The 16,048-nt window shown below is 38.4% G+C and overlaps 4 protein-coding genes across 6 annotated transcripts in view; 3 read left to right on the top strand and 1 right to left on the bottom strand.

Annotated features, from left to right (window-relative positions):
- LOC105215883 (sulfotransferase 1 family member D1) overlaps positions 1–15,766 on the bottom strand; it is a 524,336-nt gene extending 508,570 nt beyond the window's left edge. For 2 of the 3 annotated variants that reach the window (XM_029042669.2, XM_054229137.1), the window contains exon 1: positions 15,625–15,766. In XM_029042669.2, the coding sequence (XP_028898502.2) occupies positions 15,625–15,648 (24 nt within the window). In that variant the 5' untranslated portion in view covers positions 15,649–15,766. Of the gene's footprint in view, positions 1–14,734; positions 15,163–15,624 lie in introns of those variants that run through there. The other variant, XM_054229141.1, reaches the window with a different exon arrangement.
- LOC105215881 (uncharacterized) lies at positions 4,484–5,095 on the top strand. Its single transcript, XM_011190065.3, has 3 exons — positions 4,484–4,627; positions 4,701–4,913; positions 4,980–5,095. Exons 1-3 carry the CDS (start codon positions 4,594–4,596, stop codon positions 5,036–5,038), a joined length of 306 nt encoding a protein of 101 aa, XP_011188367.2. The 5' UTR covers positions 4,484–4,593; the 3' UTR covers positions 5,039–5,095.
- Positions 12,115–13,024, top strand: LOC105215882 (uncharacterized). The gene is made up of 3 exons (XM_011190066.3): positions 12,115–12,478; positions 12,552–12,764; positions 12,854–13,024. The coding sequence occupies exons 1-3, from the start codon at positions 12,445–12,447 to the stop codon at positions 12,910–12,912; spliced, it is 306 nt and encodes a 101-aa protein (XP_011188368.1). The 5' UTR covers positions 12,115–12,444; the 3' UTR covers positions 12,913–13,024.
- The window catches only part of LOC105215879 (uncharacterized), a 76,992-nt gene continuing 76,593 nt past the window's right edge, over positions 15,650–16,048 (top strand). The window contains exon 1 of the mRNA XM_011190063.3: positions 15,650–16,043. Within this exon, the coding sequence (XP_011188365.2) occupies positions 15,650–16,043 (394 nt within the window). The remainder of the gene's footprint in view (positions 16,044–16,048) is intronic.

Consider the following 16,048-nt stretch of genomic DNA (forward strand, 5'->3'; position numbering starts at 1 on the left):
GTTGTGCTTTAAAAAATTTCATTAAAACCATCCGCAATTCCACCCCGAACCACCGGCGTTGTGCGGGGAGTGTGTTTTGTATTGAAATTCGAATTGTACACGCATAATTTACGGATCAGGGATCTTTACATTCTTCTACCGCTGACACGGCGCTGTGCATCGCTGTGTCGGGTGGGTGGCACCGTAATTCTGGGGCTCACAGCTTTGGTTGCATTTCTATAGACTTTTCGCACATTACGCGCGGATTAGCATTTTTGATAGATGACAAGTGCAAATGGGATAGTGGTGCTGTCGGTGGTGGATGGTGGCATTCCGGGGTTACTGTAGTATTTCGTATATTTGCTGAGAGGGTTGAAATATAATTAGATTGGGTTTTGCTTCTATTGCCGAAAATTTGAGGTTAAATAAATTGTAAGGCTAATAATAAAGCTTCGCATATGCTAAGTCGTAATTACAAATAAATATGCAAGCGTATTTTGTGAAGTATTCATAATATAGCCGTTTATCATAGTGCCCAAGATCCTAAAGACAGTTATTAATCAGTCCAACACAATCTGAATACTTCTTGATCTAAAGAGCATGCATCTGGACGAAGCTATTGTTATTGTGGTTGAGAAAATATCTTTGAAGAATGACACCGATTTGACCGTCCTTGTAGGGGTATAATTGCGGTACCATTCCGGTTACGTAGGCTTGACTGTCCTGTGAAGAGTTTCGGACGACATCAGCTGCTGGTTTTCAATGAGTTAAACTGTGCTGATATTTTCATAAAGTCCGTACATTTCTTGGTTCTATAAAAAAACAAAAACAATAATAAATCATGTACAATGGGAGCAAGATCTGTAATTCCCTTAAGTGCAATCAGGGTTATAACGGCATTCCTCACAGTACCGCTTGAAGTCATAGCGGACATCATGCCGCCAGATATAATTACAATGGAAATCAAAAGAGTTTACGGAAAGTTCAGAGATACTGGATGACAACTCACAAAAGAACAGCGGAACGAAGAAAGACTGAAGAGTATATATGAATGGCTCTTATAAACGGAGTGACCCCAGTAAATATTGTGCACTACGTGATAAAATTTAAACACTTATGGAGTAAGGTGAAAATATGGTCCGCAGAAGTAGAAGTAGTTGATCTTGAAGAGCCAACTTTGGCTGAGCTTGGTCCTCTGAAGAAATGCCTAACAGCGGTCTAGTTTGACGGTATCTATGTATGTAAGATTTCTTCTTAAAAAAAGCGGTATACACGAAACCAGCGTGTACAGATCCATAATATTTAGTATCTTTCGAATATCATAAGAAGCACCTTCAAATGTTACCATGGTGCTTATTTCTCTCCAAATAATACGACAAAATCGCAAAACAAAAACACTTCCCAAAACCTTCCAAACGAATAACTGGCATAAGCAAATATACTCGCTTCACCAAATAGAAATAGATTAATTCCACTTGAAAGAGATAATTTTTCAATATTGTCTCAATTCCTGTCGTTATATCCGAGTTTCTTTCACTATTTGATTCGTTCACTTTACAACTTTTTATTCTAATAATGAACCTAAGTATTAATATTAGAAATTAGAATCGGGGTCTTTATGTTATGTGGCTCAAATTGTTGGTTCTTGAGTGTAGACCTTTCCGATGGCAATATACTTGCAGTGATGAAATCGGTCTAGACCTTCGTCTAGTCCCCATAAAACTATTATAAAATCGTTTTACCAATACCTGTATAATAGTTTTGTTCACATAACGGTTGTTTGTGTCACCAAGAAATAAAAGAGTTAGATATGGGGTTATATATACATATATGATCAGGATGACGAGTGGATTTGAAATCCGGATGTCTGTCCATCCGTCTGTCCGTCCATCCGTCTGTCCGTCCGTCCGTCTGTCCGTCTGTCCGTGCAAGCGATAACTTGAGTAAAAATTAAGATATCTTAATGAAACTTGGAACACATGTTCCTTGGCACCCTGAGGAGGTTACTTTCGAAAATGGGCAAAATCGTTCCACTGCCACGCCCACAAAATGGCGGAAACCGAAAACCTATACAGTGTCATAACTAAGCCATAAATAAAGTTATGAAAATAAAATTTGGAACATAGGATCCCATTAGGAAGGGGCACATTTGGATGTAAAATCTTTGGGGAGGTGGCCGTGGTCCCGCCCTCAAATTGGTTTTTTGTACATATCTCGGAAACCAATAGAGCTATATAAACCAAACTTTCTGCAGTCGTTTTGTTTAGACACTTCTTAGTACAGTCCAAAAATGAATGAAAAAATCGGGTAATAACCACGCCCACCTCCCATACAAAGGTTAGGTTGAAAATTACTAAAAGTGCGTTAACTAACTAACGAAAAACATCAGAAACACTAAATTTCACATAAGAAATGGCAGACTTTTTTACAAAATGGAAAATGGGCGTGGCGTCGCCCATTTATGGGTTAAAAACCATATCTCAGGAACTACTCGACCGATTTCAATGAAACTTGGTTTGTAATAGTTTCCTTACACCCCAATGATATGTTGTAAAATAGGCCAAATCGCTTCACAACCACGCCTACTTCCTATATACCAGAATTTTGAAGACGATCTGAATCGTTTACATTACAATATATAAAGTAAGCACTAGTGAAGATATCGGTGCAGAACTTTGCACAAATACTATGTTTATAGTGTGGCAGCCCCATTCTAAAAATCGCCTAAATCGGACCATAGATTTTTAAGGCCCCATATATCGAACACGAGGACCTCGGTGCTTCTAGTCTAATATTACGGTTTCCAACTTTCAATGGACTTTATACAATACTAGCTGACTCCGCAGTCGTTGCACTGCGTGAAATTATTTGTTTTGAAAACAAAGTTGAATTTGTATAGTGTTGGAAAACATTTATTTGCGATTTTTCTAATTTTTTTTTTTCAATGTAGCGCAGCTTAATAAACAAAATTTTTTGTTTTCTGTTCCGGTGCGTAAATGTACAGAGAAGATGATTTTTTCAACTCGTGAATGAAATTTATGCCACACACCTCCAGCGACTGTCTTTGAGACCTGTTGATTGTCATCCCAAATGCAAGTCTCATTGTAAACTGAATACGTTTGAACTGAAATGGCAAATCATTGGAACTCAAAGAAATTCTTGGAATCAAGCATTCTGCCCCCTTGTAAGTAAAAAATTCTTGCAACTATTACAGGAATTTAGAAATTTCACTGGATAATTCACAGCTTCGTCTTCATTTTCAGCATGATCGATCGATGTGTATGAACACAAATCTTCAGGAAGTTGACTTTAAGTCGCTTAGATTAAGTCATCATACTTGTGGCGGCGAGTTGTTCGTTGAAATTAAGTGTCGTCAAAAACAATTTTATTCAGAATTAAATACTCTTAACCAACAACACATTTATTTGGATAAAGATTAATATTATTATTTTAATACAACTCTAACAAATAATTTCGACCAAATTAGTTATCACAAAAACGGTACTCACGGACTTTTTTTTAGATAATTAAAAGAGAAATAATTCTTTCATACATAACTTTTGTGTATCTTGAACCGCTTTCGAAGCGCAAGGAACGGAAGCCCTCAAAGATAAATAATTTCCCCCGTTTTTTACACATTTACCACTGTTTCTGTCGCAGCGTGATCAATTCGAACCAGTAGTTTCGGAGATTAGCGCGTTCAAACAAACAAACAAACTCTTCACCTTTATAATATTAGTATAGATATATGACGAATATGTGGGCCAAATTGTGTATTATATAATATAAATAAAGTCAAAAAAATAAATTGCGAGAGTATAAAATGTTCGGTTATACCCGAACTTAGCCCTTCCTTACTTGTTTTAGCTTTGACTTATGTAGCTTAATTGTAGTAATGAAATTTGAATCTTTTGAGAAATGGATGTAGTTTGGCAATCTTAGATACAATATGTTTTTCTTTCTTAATACAATATATAAATAACCTGTATAAGAGTTTCCAAGGCATCACATCGTCTTCAATCCTTACTTTTGGGCTTTACTTTAGCTAGATTTCTTTTGATATGACTTAATTAATACTTTGAAAATCCTCTCTTAAGTTCTTTTTGTGATAACAGGAAACTAATTAAGGTAATATTATACTGTTTGTGTTTTTTTATAGATAGATCTTGACATATTATCTGCTCTCTTGGAGCTTTGTGAGGAAATCAATGTTCATCATTCGTCTTTAATATAAAATATAATATTATAGTGCTGTCAAAAGTTTTAAATGGCCTAGTTTTACCTGACATACTGTCTAGCCTATACTATAACCTTCAACACTGAATATATAGTCTAGAACTTTCCATTCAATTCGTAACCTTCAATATAAGACAAAAGCGCCAGATGCATGGGAAGAGAGTGTGAGGAAATGACAACAATGCTTATAAATGCATATATTCGAGTACAAAAGTTGGAGTCCCATTAAAACAATGTAAAATATTTTTACGGCAGCAAAAGGAAACAGCTGTGATCCAAATCGCTTAAAAAATAATCAAAAAAAGTTCCAATCAAATTGGAAAATATATTTAAATAAATAGCGCATTTATCCGAGGCATTCTTAAACGGATATTCAAAATGAAAACACAATTTTTAGTGCTGTCTTTCTTAGGTGAATTTTGGTCTCTCGGTTCACACTTTTGGAGCAAAAGTTTTAACTTCATCTTTCTTTCTCTTGTCAACAGTGTTTTTTCTGATCACCACAGAAGCCTGTAACACGGATCAGGATCGTGAGATTTGTGCGAACATGTTAAGGCGCTGCCTGGACACCGAAGGCAGCAGACCCACTCCAAACCCAGAAGAGAGCTTGACCGCTTTTAACATACAATGCCGAACCTTAATTGGTTCCGATTGGCGCGATGTGACCCGTTGCGGTTTGGTGCGCGCAATCTGTGAACGTAAGTGATTCAATCTTCAAAAATAGCTCTTTTTAATTTCTCTAAATTCTTTGCACTTAATTACAGTTACTATTGTGCGTTGCCAGAAAGTCTCTTGTCGCAGTGTTCTGGCCCTCAATCCGTAGAACTCATGCAACTTGAAGATTATCTCATGAATATAATTTCGGAGCATTTTACGAGAGATCTTAATGTTTTTCTTCTTTAATTTAATTTAATAAATGTTTGTTTTCTTTAATCTTACTTGTTTTTAATCTTTGAGGTACTAAATCATTGGAAAACACTTTCCAACACTTTTGTATATATATATATATATATATATTTGGCGTAGGAACCGCTTTAAGCGATTATAGCCGAATCCACCAGAGCGCGCCACTCATTCCTCCTTTTTGCTTTTTGGCGCCAACTGGAAACACCAAGTGAAGCCAGGTCACTTTGCACTTGGTCTTTCCACCGGAGTGGAGGTCGTCCTCTTCCGCGGCTTCCTCCAGCGGGTACTGCATCGAATACTTTCAGAGCTGGAGTGTTTTCTTCCATCCGTACAACATGACCTAGCCAGCGTAGCCGCTGTCTTTTTATTCGCTGAACTATGTCAATGTCGTCGTATAAATCGTACAGCTCATCGTTCCATCGTCTGCGGTATTCGCCGTTGCCAATGTTTAGAGGACCATAAGTCTTACGCAAAACCTTTCTCTCGAAAACCCCAAGAGTCGTCTCATCGGATGTTGTCATCGTCCACGCTTGAGCGCCATACATCAGGACGGGAATAATGAGCGACTTATAGAGTTTGATTTTGGTTCGTCGAGAGAGGACTTTACTTTTCAATTGCCTACTCAGTCCAAAGTAGCACCTGTTGGCAAGAGTGATTCTGCGTTGGATTTCAAGGCTGACATTATTGGTGTTGTTAATGCTGGTTCCCAGATAAACGAAATTATCTACAACTTCAAAGTTATGACTGTCAACAGTGACGTGGGAGCCAAGACGCGAGTGCGCTGACTGTTTGTTTGATGACAGGAGATATTTCGTCTTGTGCTCATTCACCACCAGACCCATACGCTTCGCTTCTTTATCTAGTCTGGAAAACGCAGAACAAACGGCGCGGTTGTTGCTACCGATGATATCAATATCATCGGCATACGCCAGGAGCTGTACACTCTTGTAGAAGATTGTACCCTCTCTATTTAGTTCTGCAGCTCGTATTATTTTTTCAAGCAATAGATTGAAGAAGTCGCACGATAATGAGTCACCCTGTCTGAAGCTTCGTTTGGTATCGAACGGCTCGGAGAGGTCCTTCCCGATCCTGACGGAGCTTTTGGTGTTGCTCAACGTCAGCTTACATAGCCGTATTAGTTTTGCAGGAATACCAAATTCAGACATCGCGGCATAAAGGCAGCTCCTTGTCGTGCTATCGAAGGCAGCTTTAAAATCGATAAAAAGATGGTGAGTATCGATTCTTCTCTCTCGGGTCTTTTCCAAGATTTGGCGCATGGTGAATATCTGGTCCATTGTAGATTTTCCAGGTCTAAAGCCACACTGATAAGGTCCAATCAGTTCGTTGACGGTGGGCTTTAGTCTTTCACACAATACGCTCGACAAAACCTTATATGCGATATTGAGGAGACTTATACCACGGTAGTTGGCGCAGATTGTGGGGTCTCCCTTCTTATGGATTGGGCAGAGCACACCAAGATTCCAATCGTCAGGCATGCTTTCTTCCGACCATATTCTACAAAGAAGCTGATGCATGCACCTTATCAGTTCTTCGCCGCCGTATTTGAATAGCTCGGCCGGTAATCCATCGGCCCCCGCCGCTTTGTTGTTCTTCAAGCGGGTAATTGCTATTCGAATTTCTTCATGGTCGGGTAATGGAACATCTATTCCATCGTCATCGATTGGGGAATCGGGTTCGCCATCTCCTGGTGTTGTACTTTCACTGCCATTGAGCAGGTCGGAGAAGTGTTCCCTCCATAATCCCAGTATGCTCTGGACATCCGTTACCAGATTACCTCCTCGGTCCCTACATGATAATGCTCCTGTCTTGAAACCTTCTGTAAATCGCCTCATCTTTTCATAAAATTTTCGAGCATTACCCATGTCGGCCAGCTTTTCAAGCTTTTCATACTCACGCATTTCGGCCTCTTTCTTTTTACGTCTGCAAATGCGTCTCGCTTCCCTCTTTAGTTCTCGATATCTATCCCACCCCGAACGTGTTGTGGTCGATCGCAACGTTGCGAGGTAGGCAGTCTGTTTTCTCTCCACTGCGGAACGACAATTCTCATCATACCAACTGGCTTTTTGGCGTTGCCGGAGACCAATTGTTTCGGCTGCAGCGGTATGCAATGAGTTTGAGATGCCGTTCCACAGCTCCCTTATATCGAGATGCTGATGAGTGCTCTCAGAGAGCAGGAGTGCAAGTCGAGTAGAAAATCGTTCGGCTGTCGGTTGTGATTGCAGCTTTTCGACGTCGAACCTTCCTTGTGTTTGTTGACGGGCGTTCTTTGCTGCACAGAGGCGAGTGCGTATCTTTGCTGCTACTAGATAATGGTCCGAGTCAATGTTTGGTCCTCGGAGCGTACGCACGTCTAAAACACTGGAGACATGTCTTCCGTCTATCACAACGTGATCGATTTGATTGCGCGTGTTTCGATCAGGGGACAGCCACGTTGCTTGATGAATTTTTTTTATGCTGGAATCTGGTACTACAGACAACCATATTTCGGGCCCCAGCGAAGTCGATCAGCCTCAGGCCGTTTGGCGATGTTTCGTCATGGAGGCTGAATTTTCCGACTGTTGTGCCAAAGACACCTTCTTTACCCACCCTGGCGTTAAAATCGCCAAGCACGATTTTGACATCGTGGCGGGGTAGCGCTCATAGGTGCGTTCTAGGCGCTCATAGAAAGCGTCTTTGGTCACATCGTCTTTCTCTTCCGTTGGGGCGTGGGCGCAAATCAGCGATATGTTGAAGAACCTCGCTTTTATGCGGATTGTGGCTAGACGTTCATCCACCGGGGTGAATGCCAGGACTCTGCGACGTAGTCTCTCTCCCACCACAAATCCAACACCAAATTTGCGCTCCTTTATATGGCCGCTGTAGTAGATGTCACAAGGACCCACCTTCTTCCGTCCTTGTCCCGTCCATCGCACTTCTTGGACGGCGCTGATGTCAGCCTTTAGTTGTATGAGGACATCAACCAGCTGGGCAGAAGCACCTTCCCAATTAAGGGTCCGGACATTCCAGGTGCATGCCCTTAAATCTTTATCCTTAAAACGTGTTGTATAAGTTTAGTCTCAAAAATTTGCAACATTTCTTTTAAATCAAGGTAACTTATGAAAATAAAACATTACTTCATTACTTCGGGAACATCCTAAGCATGAACTAATCTTATCTCTTAAGAACACTTAATAGTTTGAACAAATAAATGAGTGAGTATAAGATTCTTAAGTGTAGGGTTTAAGATATTTAAAGAGTATTTGAAATGAGAAAGTGAATTATGAAATAATCCAACACAAAGTACACACTCAATTGTGTAATGGTTACATATATTACACAAACGAGTAAAAAAAACTAAAAGCGGGTGACAAAGGTTTGTTACAACTTAGACCATATCAATGAACCAAAAATTAACTTAATTTCAGAAATCATGACGGATGGCGCTCCTCTCCAATAATACATATAAGAAGAAAAACCTAGAGAATTCAAATATCGTTTTAGACAATCTTCGAAAAAGAATTTTGAGAAAGCATTTAAGTTGATAATAATTAGATTAAAATAAATAAAATGCCGTTAAGTGAAAAATTTTTAAATGCTATAACTATGACATCTAGTAATAGAATTTTTTGGGGAAGTGGACATGGCCCCGATTACTAGAAAGTTTTATGTATATATCGAACAAATTGCAAGCGACTTACTAATGCCCTTTGATACTTAATTGTATGCTGTGAAAATGGGTGCACTCGGATAATAATCACGCTCATCCCCCATACAAATGTTTTGTTGAAAACTACTAAACTGACTAAGGAAGAACACCTGAAGTACTAACAAGAAGCAAATACATATGTAGATGTACTGAAATTGCCATAAAGAAGTGAGCGGTGGGTCACCTACTTTTTCGTCAAAACTCAAGAACCTGTGAAGATATCGGAATAAAACTTTAACACGAGTACTGTATTGGATGTGTGACATCGCTCATCTAATAGTAGATATCGGACTATAGCCTGTGTCTATAGGATAGAGTGTTTTTTTTTAGCGCAAATATCGGTATATTTCTCAAACATTCAATATATCGCTCATTTACTTGAATAGTGTCACAACTCGATTTAAAGTTTTCAATTGTCTCTTATTTAGCAAATATAGAAAAATTCCATCAGTTTATTAACAAATCTATTGGCCTGTAATATTTTAAATACAATGTTGAGCATAAATCGACCAAATAGAGTGCATTAATGTTTTTTCTTGGGCATAAACGTGATCTATTTTGAATTATGTCGTTATTTGTGAAAAATATAAATCAATTTCGCCGTCATAAGTCAAATGTGTCGTTTTTGCTGAAAAAAAGAAATATGGAAAATTTAATTAATTTTCACCAATATCATTCCAACACAAAATATGTCGTTCTTTCTGAAAAGAAAACCAACTTCATCTTATGACAATATGTGTTGTAACACAAAATATGTCGTTGTTTCGTAAAAAAAAGTATAACTAATTCTGGCACAACTGAGAAGTGTCGTTATTGTGGTTAAAAAATTTTGCAACATAACAAGTTTAATTTTTATACAATATGGACGCTGAAATTGCGCACATTTCTGCATACTCAACTCAAAAATCGTGTTTTTTGAGTTGTGACACTATTCAAGTAAATGAACGATATGACGATATGATATAATTAAGTGAACGTATAATCTTGGATGTAATTTAGTGGCGAAAATGGCTGAAATAAGGCCAGGAATTACTCCAGCCCTCCTATACTAGATAAAATGATTTTCATTATTCTAATGGATTTTACAGAATATTCTTCTCGAGAGTGCAAATAAGTAAAGAAAGAAACATTTATTTCAAGATTTGAAAACCCTAATATTAAGTACATGGGAGATAGATGAAATTATGACCCGATTTCACTAATTTTTGCCACAGAAGAAGCATATTCCCTCTGAATTTCTTCAAAATATTTGAAAGACTACCTATATTTTCGGTAAAAAATTTGTTAGAAGCACTGAGGTCCTCATATTCGATATATAGGGTCTTGAAAACTTATGGACCGATTTCGACGATTTTTAGAAAGGCGATGCCACTCTTGAAATGCAGTATTTTTTAAAAGTTTTGTTCCGATATCTTGAGTAATGCTTACTTTATATATTGTAAAGTTAACGATTCAAAGTTCTGGTATATGGGAAGTAGGTGTGGTTGTGAACCGATTTGGAATATTTTTACAACATATCTTTGGGAAGCTAGGAAGATATTATGAACCGAATATTTTTTTATTTTTATAATCTCGCAACAAAGTTGCCAAAGACAATATAATAGTAATATAATAGTTTTGTTCACATAACTGTTGTTTGTAACACCTAAAACTAAACGAGTTAGATATAGGGTTATATATATACCGAAGTGATCAAAGTGACGAGTAGATATCAAATCTGGATGTCTGTCCGTCCGTCTGTGCAAGCGATAATTTAATTAAAAATGATGGAGATGTCTTAATGAAACTTGGTACACATATTCCTTCGCACCATGAGACGGTTGGTATTGAAAATGGGCGAAATCGAACCATTGCCACGCCCACAAAATGGCGAAAACATGATTATTTTAGTATTTACATATTATTCAGTACTTTTAAAATGTAACCCCAGTGTGTCATTCGTCTGAAGTAAATAAAGGGTGATTTTTTAAGAGCTTGATAACTTTTTTAAAAAAAAAAACGCATAAAATTTGCAAAATCTCATCGGTTCTTTATTTGAAACGTTAGATTGGTTCATGACATTTACTTTTTGAAGATAATTTCATTTAAATGTTGACCGCGGCTGCGTCTTAGGTGGTCCATTCGGAAAGTCCAATTTTGGGCAACTTTTTCGAGCATTTCGGCCGGAATAGCCCGAATTTCTTCGGAAATGTTGTCTTCCAAAGCTGGAATAGTTGCTGGCTTATTTCTGTAGACTTTAGACTTGACGTAGCCCCACAAAAAATAGTCTAAAGGCGTTAAATCGCATGATCTTGGTGGCCAACTTACGGGTCCATTTCTTGAGATGAATTGTTCTCCGAAGTTTTCCCTCAAAATGGCCATAGAATCGCGAGCTGTGTGGCATGTAGCGCCATCTTGTTGAAACCACATGTCAACCAAATTCAGTTCTTCCATTTTTGGCAACAAAAAGTTTGTTAGCATCGAACGATAGCGATCGCCATTCACCGTAACGTTGCGTCCAACAGCATCTTTGAAAAAATACGGTCCAATGATTCCACCAGCGTACAAACCACACCAAACAGTGCATTTTTCGGGATGCATGGGCAGTTCTTGAACGGCTTCTGGTTGCTCTTCACCCCAAATGCGGCAATTTTGCTTATTTACGTAGCCATTCAACCAGAAATGAGCCTCATCGCTGAACAAAATTTGTCGATAAAAAAGCGGATTTTCTGCCAACTTTTCTAGGGCCCATTCACTGAAAATTCGACGTTGTGGCAGATCGTTCGGCTTCAGTTCTTGCACGAGCTGTATTTTATACGGTTTTACACCAAGATCTTTGCGTAAAATCTTCCATGTGGTCGAATAACACAAACCCAATTGCTGCGAACGGCGACGAATCGACATTTCACGGTCTTCAGCCACACTCTCAGAAACAGACGCAATATTCTCTTCTGTACGCACTGTACGCATTCGTGTGGTTGGTTTAATGTCCAATAAAGTAAACTGAGTGCGAAACTTGGTCACAATCGCATTAATTGTTTGCTCACTTGGTCGATTATGTAGACCATAAATCGGACGTAAAGCGCGAAACACATTTCGAACCGAACACTGATTTTGGTAATAAAATTCAATGATTTGCAAGCGTTGCTCGTTAGTAAGTCTATTCATGATGAAATGTCAAAGCATACTGAGCATCTTTCTCTTTGACACCATGTCTGAAATCCCACGTGATCTGTCAAATACTAATGCATGAAAATCCTAACCTCAAAAAAATCACCCGTTATATTTAAAAAAATTAATTTAACTTTTTAATTTAAACGACCTAGATTTACTTGTTCAACTATAACCTTTAACATTCATCATATAAACGAATTGTACAACTTTCCTTTCAATTGATAACCTTCAATGTGAGATAAAAGCACCAAATCCATGAGTGAAATATGAATATATGTCTGTATATGCGAGTACAAAAGTTGGAGTTCCGTTAAAACAATGCAGAGTATTTTATATTCATCAAAAGCAAACAGCTGTGACCCAAATCGCTTAAAAATTAATCAAAAAGAGTTCCAATAAAATTGGAAAATATATTTAAATAAATAGCGCATTTATCACGATGCATTCTTAAACGGATATTCAAAATGAAAACACAATTTTTAGTGCTGTCTTTCTTAGGTAAATTTCGGCGGCGCGTTTCTTATTTTTCGAAAAACAGTTGCAATAACATCGTTCTCTATCTCGTCCACAGTGTTATTTCTGCTCACCACTGAAGCCTGCAATACGGATCAGGATCGTGCGATTTGTGCGAATACGCTAAGCCGCTGCCTGGAAACTGAAGGTAGCAGACCCACTCCAAACCCAGAAGAGACCGTAATCGCTTTCAACACTCAGTGTCGTGCTAGAATTGGTTCCGCCTGGCGCGATGTGACCCGTTGCGGTTTGTTGCGCGCTATCTGCGAAAGTAAGTGACGCGATCTTCGGAAAGCGCTCGACGCTTTTGTAATTAATTTTGATTTTGCTACTAATTTATTTATTTTCACTGAATTACAGTTACTATTGTGCGTTGCCAGAAAGTCTCTTGCCGCAGTGTTCTGGCGCTCAATCCGTAGAACTTATGCAACTTGAAGATTATCTTATGATTATGACTTCGGTTCACTTTACAAGCGATGTTAATGTTTTTCTTTTTTAATTCCATGTAATAAATGTTTTTTTGACTTCCAATTGTGGCTTTGACTTTTTTGTGACGCACTTAGTGCACGTTAAATAAGTCCGTGGAAAACACTTTTCCACAAAATGTTGTTCACGTGATGCATTTTAAAGGAATTACACGCGCATTAAAGTCGCCACAAAACATTGCAGACGTTAAAATAACAAGCGAGCCATAAGGAGAATGCACAGAGAAAGGTCAAACGTGATGTAATAAAATTTTATTTTACGATATTATTATTACAACACAACAGAAACCGAAATGACCACGCTGATATTACGTAGTAGATGGGAGTAGATAAACATTGGTGTTTGAGTGTGAGCGTGTTCTCTCTCTGCTGCAACACTTCACCAAGAGGTCACGCAATAAACACGGATCGGCGTTAGAGTCAAGTGGATGGTTTCGCTGGAAGAACATGCTCGCGTCAAGAGTTTGTGGGAAGACGACGGCGTTAGTTGTTTGTATAAAGTACGCGATTCTTGGAAGCTTGTGGCTCAACAACCGGGTTTGTTTTGTTATTTCGTAAAACAAATACCAAAACGTTTGTGGACTTGTGGCCTTATGTGTGTTTATAAATTTGGATTAGAGTGCAATGTTTATATTTCGGATTTGATTTGGTCAATATTATGCTTACTCTACTGACCTCAGGCCTTGTTGTCCAACATTGTTTTATGGACTGCCAAATCACCACCTTACATTTTATGAAATAATTTCAGAAATTCTAACTCCAAAGGTTAACCAATATTAATTCAATTTGTTACACCTATTTGAGTAATTATAGCTTGAAAGCCTAATCGTTTAAACTAATACATCACCTTAAAATCAAAGAAATATTTGTTAGCTTGCAAGCTATCCACATGATAAAACATAATTTAAATGGCGAAACATTTCTAAAATGTCTGGCTTCATTGCTTTACTCAAATGACCACTACTTTTGCCAAAAGGGACTTAAAAATGATGTACGTCCATCAATTTGACGACCAGTTGGACTAAAAATTAGCTCGCGGACAATCTGGCGTCGTTTAGGGAACAGGAGCGATTCCACTGGAGGTGAGATATTTTGCTATTTTTATATAAGAGAGTATTACAGTTTTGTTCACATAACGATTGTTTGTAAGTCATAAAACTAAACGATTTAGAAAAATGGTTTGTATATTTCACAATGATCAGGATGACGAGACGAGTTAAAATTTGGACGTCTGTCTGTCCGTCCGTCCGTGCAACGGATAACTTGAGTAAAAATTGAGATATCTTGGCACACATGTCCTTTGGAGCGTGGGAGGGTTGCTATTGAAAATGGTCGTAATCGAACCATTACCAGAAATGACAGAAGAAAGCTGTACTCAGATTTTTTTTAAAAAGGAAAAATGGGAGTGGCGTCCCCCATTTATGATTCGAAAAACTTCATAAAACTTTACACAAATAATGTATTTCATCTGTGGCATCGCATGTGAAAAAATGGTCGAAATCGGACTATAACTTTCCAAGACCCCGGATATCGAACAAGAAGAACTCAGTGCCTAAAGGTAATTTTTCACCGAAAATATCGGTAAATCTCTCAGATATCTTAATGTAATTCAGAGGAAATTTTTTTCTTCTCTCTGTTTCAAAAATTATTAAAATCGGGTCATAACTTCCCCTAGCTCCATAGACCTAATTATAGGTTTTTCAAAAATTCGATTCAAAGCGTGAAGAAGCAATAGAACTTTTAGAAAACATCTTACCATTTAGTGTAGAAATCCTCCAACTTGATACAAAATTTTTGTTAGAAACTATTAATGGGGCAAAGTCGACAAATCACTTATTTCACTTATTCACTTATTTTCTGAACTTAGGGTACCGATCTATACAACTTTTGCTTCACTTATTTCTCTGATTATTTATCATATTTAACATTAACTACAATAAAAAGCATTTTTTTACTTTCCGTGTATTAGAGTATCCGATGCCCTTGAATATATCGGGTGCTTTTTAGAAGTCGTTATGTACGTAAAACATATACAAACTATGCTGTCGACGTCGCATTCAAAAGTGAAACAATTCTACGAATTCGAAAAGCGGGGAAGAATATGTATATCACAGTAGCTATCAGTTAGCATATAGCAATTTATTGAAGCAGTATTTAAAATGCACTATGAGGTGTTGAAAGATTTAAAATAATTTCACGGTCGTCGATTAACAAATTCACCAAACCTGTAACCTGCAAATTCACACCTACATACACACACCAATTGTCGAGTGGAACAAAAGCTCAGCGATATGCAGCAAAGCTCTTGTACTCCACTCCAACTCACTTGTTGTTGTTAGCCCATGCACTTCAGCACGATCGCGCTCTCCGTGCCAGCCCATGGCTCGCGTGTAAACAAACGACTGTATATCAGTTTAAACACTTGATCGTAAAGATAGACAGATGAATAATAAGATCTCAGCAATCGCGTAGGCTAGAGGCCAAGACAATCGCTGTAGGCCAAATAATAGCGCAAGTGAAAACAAAGTGACAAAGTTGATTTCCATTTTACGGTGCATCCAAACGAAAGTGTTTTTCACAATAAAATAATAATAAACTACTCCACGAAAGTCATTGTTGATACGGCTCGTGCGGTCGAGTGCTTACCCTTACAGCATACCGATCAGCCATAATGCAGACGATCGAGATCTCATTGGATGAGAACTCGCGCAGCTACGTGACACTTGGTCCACAGTTCTCCACCGCGCTGGCGGGCGAGACCGCGCTCATAATCGATGTGGAGGAGGCAGCAACACTAAATGCAAGTTTTGCACAATTTCGAAATACCTCCGACTCCGTGCTGGTGCTGATGAGAGATGAGAACTATGTCACGGCGTATAACAATCGTCCGACTTCCGTGATAATCACTTGTATGATTTGCGCTTGGATTTTGCTAATAATCAGCGTGACGATTTGTTGTTTTTCGCAATGCGGCGTTATGAAGCGTGCAAAGTCAATTCTACATGGCGCTGCGCCTGCTACTGGCCAACAACAAAGCGGTCGTCGCGGTGCCCAACAACACAGCGGTGAG

Source organism: Zeugodacus cucurbitae, chromosome 4 (assembly GCF_028554725.1).
Source record: "Zeugodacus cucurbitae isolate PBARC_wt_2022May chromosome 4, idZeuCucr1.2, whole genome shotgun sequence".
NCBI lineage: Eukaryota > Metazoa > Arthropoda > Insecta > Diptera > Tephritidae > Zeugodacus > Zeugodacus cucurbitae.

What these genes read in the sequence shown, in the direction of transcription:
- LOC105215882 (XM_011190066.3), top strand. Translation starts at nt 12,445, where the DNA reads ATGAAAACACAATTTTTAGTGCTGTCTTTCTTAG. An exon ending in TTTAGTGCTGTCTTTCTTAG is followed by an intron (nt 12,479 to 12,551) that starts GTAAATTTCGGC and finishes TCTCGTCCACAG; the next exon opens with TGTTATTTCTGCTCACCACT. An exon ending in GTTGCGCGCTATCTGCGAAA is followed by an intron (nt 12,765 to 12,853) that starts GTAAGTGACGCG and finishes ACTGAATTACAG; the next exon opens with TTACTATTGTGCGTTGCCAG.
- LOC105215881 (XM_011190065.3), top strand. Translation starts at nt 4,594, where the DNA reads ATGAAAACACAATTTTTAGTGCTGTCTTTCTTAG. An exon ending in TTTAGTGCTGTCTTTCTTAG is followed by an intron (nt 4,628 to 4,700) that starts GTGAATTTTGGT and finishes TCTTGTCAACAG; the next exon opens with TGTTTTTTCTGATCACCACA. An exon ending in GGTGCGCGCAATCTGTGAAC is followed by an intron (nt 4,914 to 4,979) that starts GTAAGTGATTCA and finishes ACTTAATTACAG; the next exon opens with TTACTATTGTGCGTTGCCAG.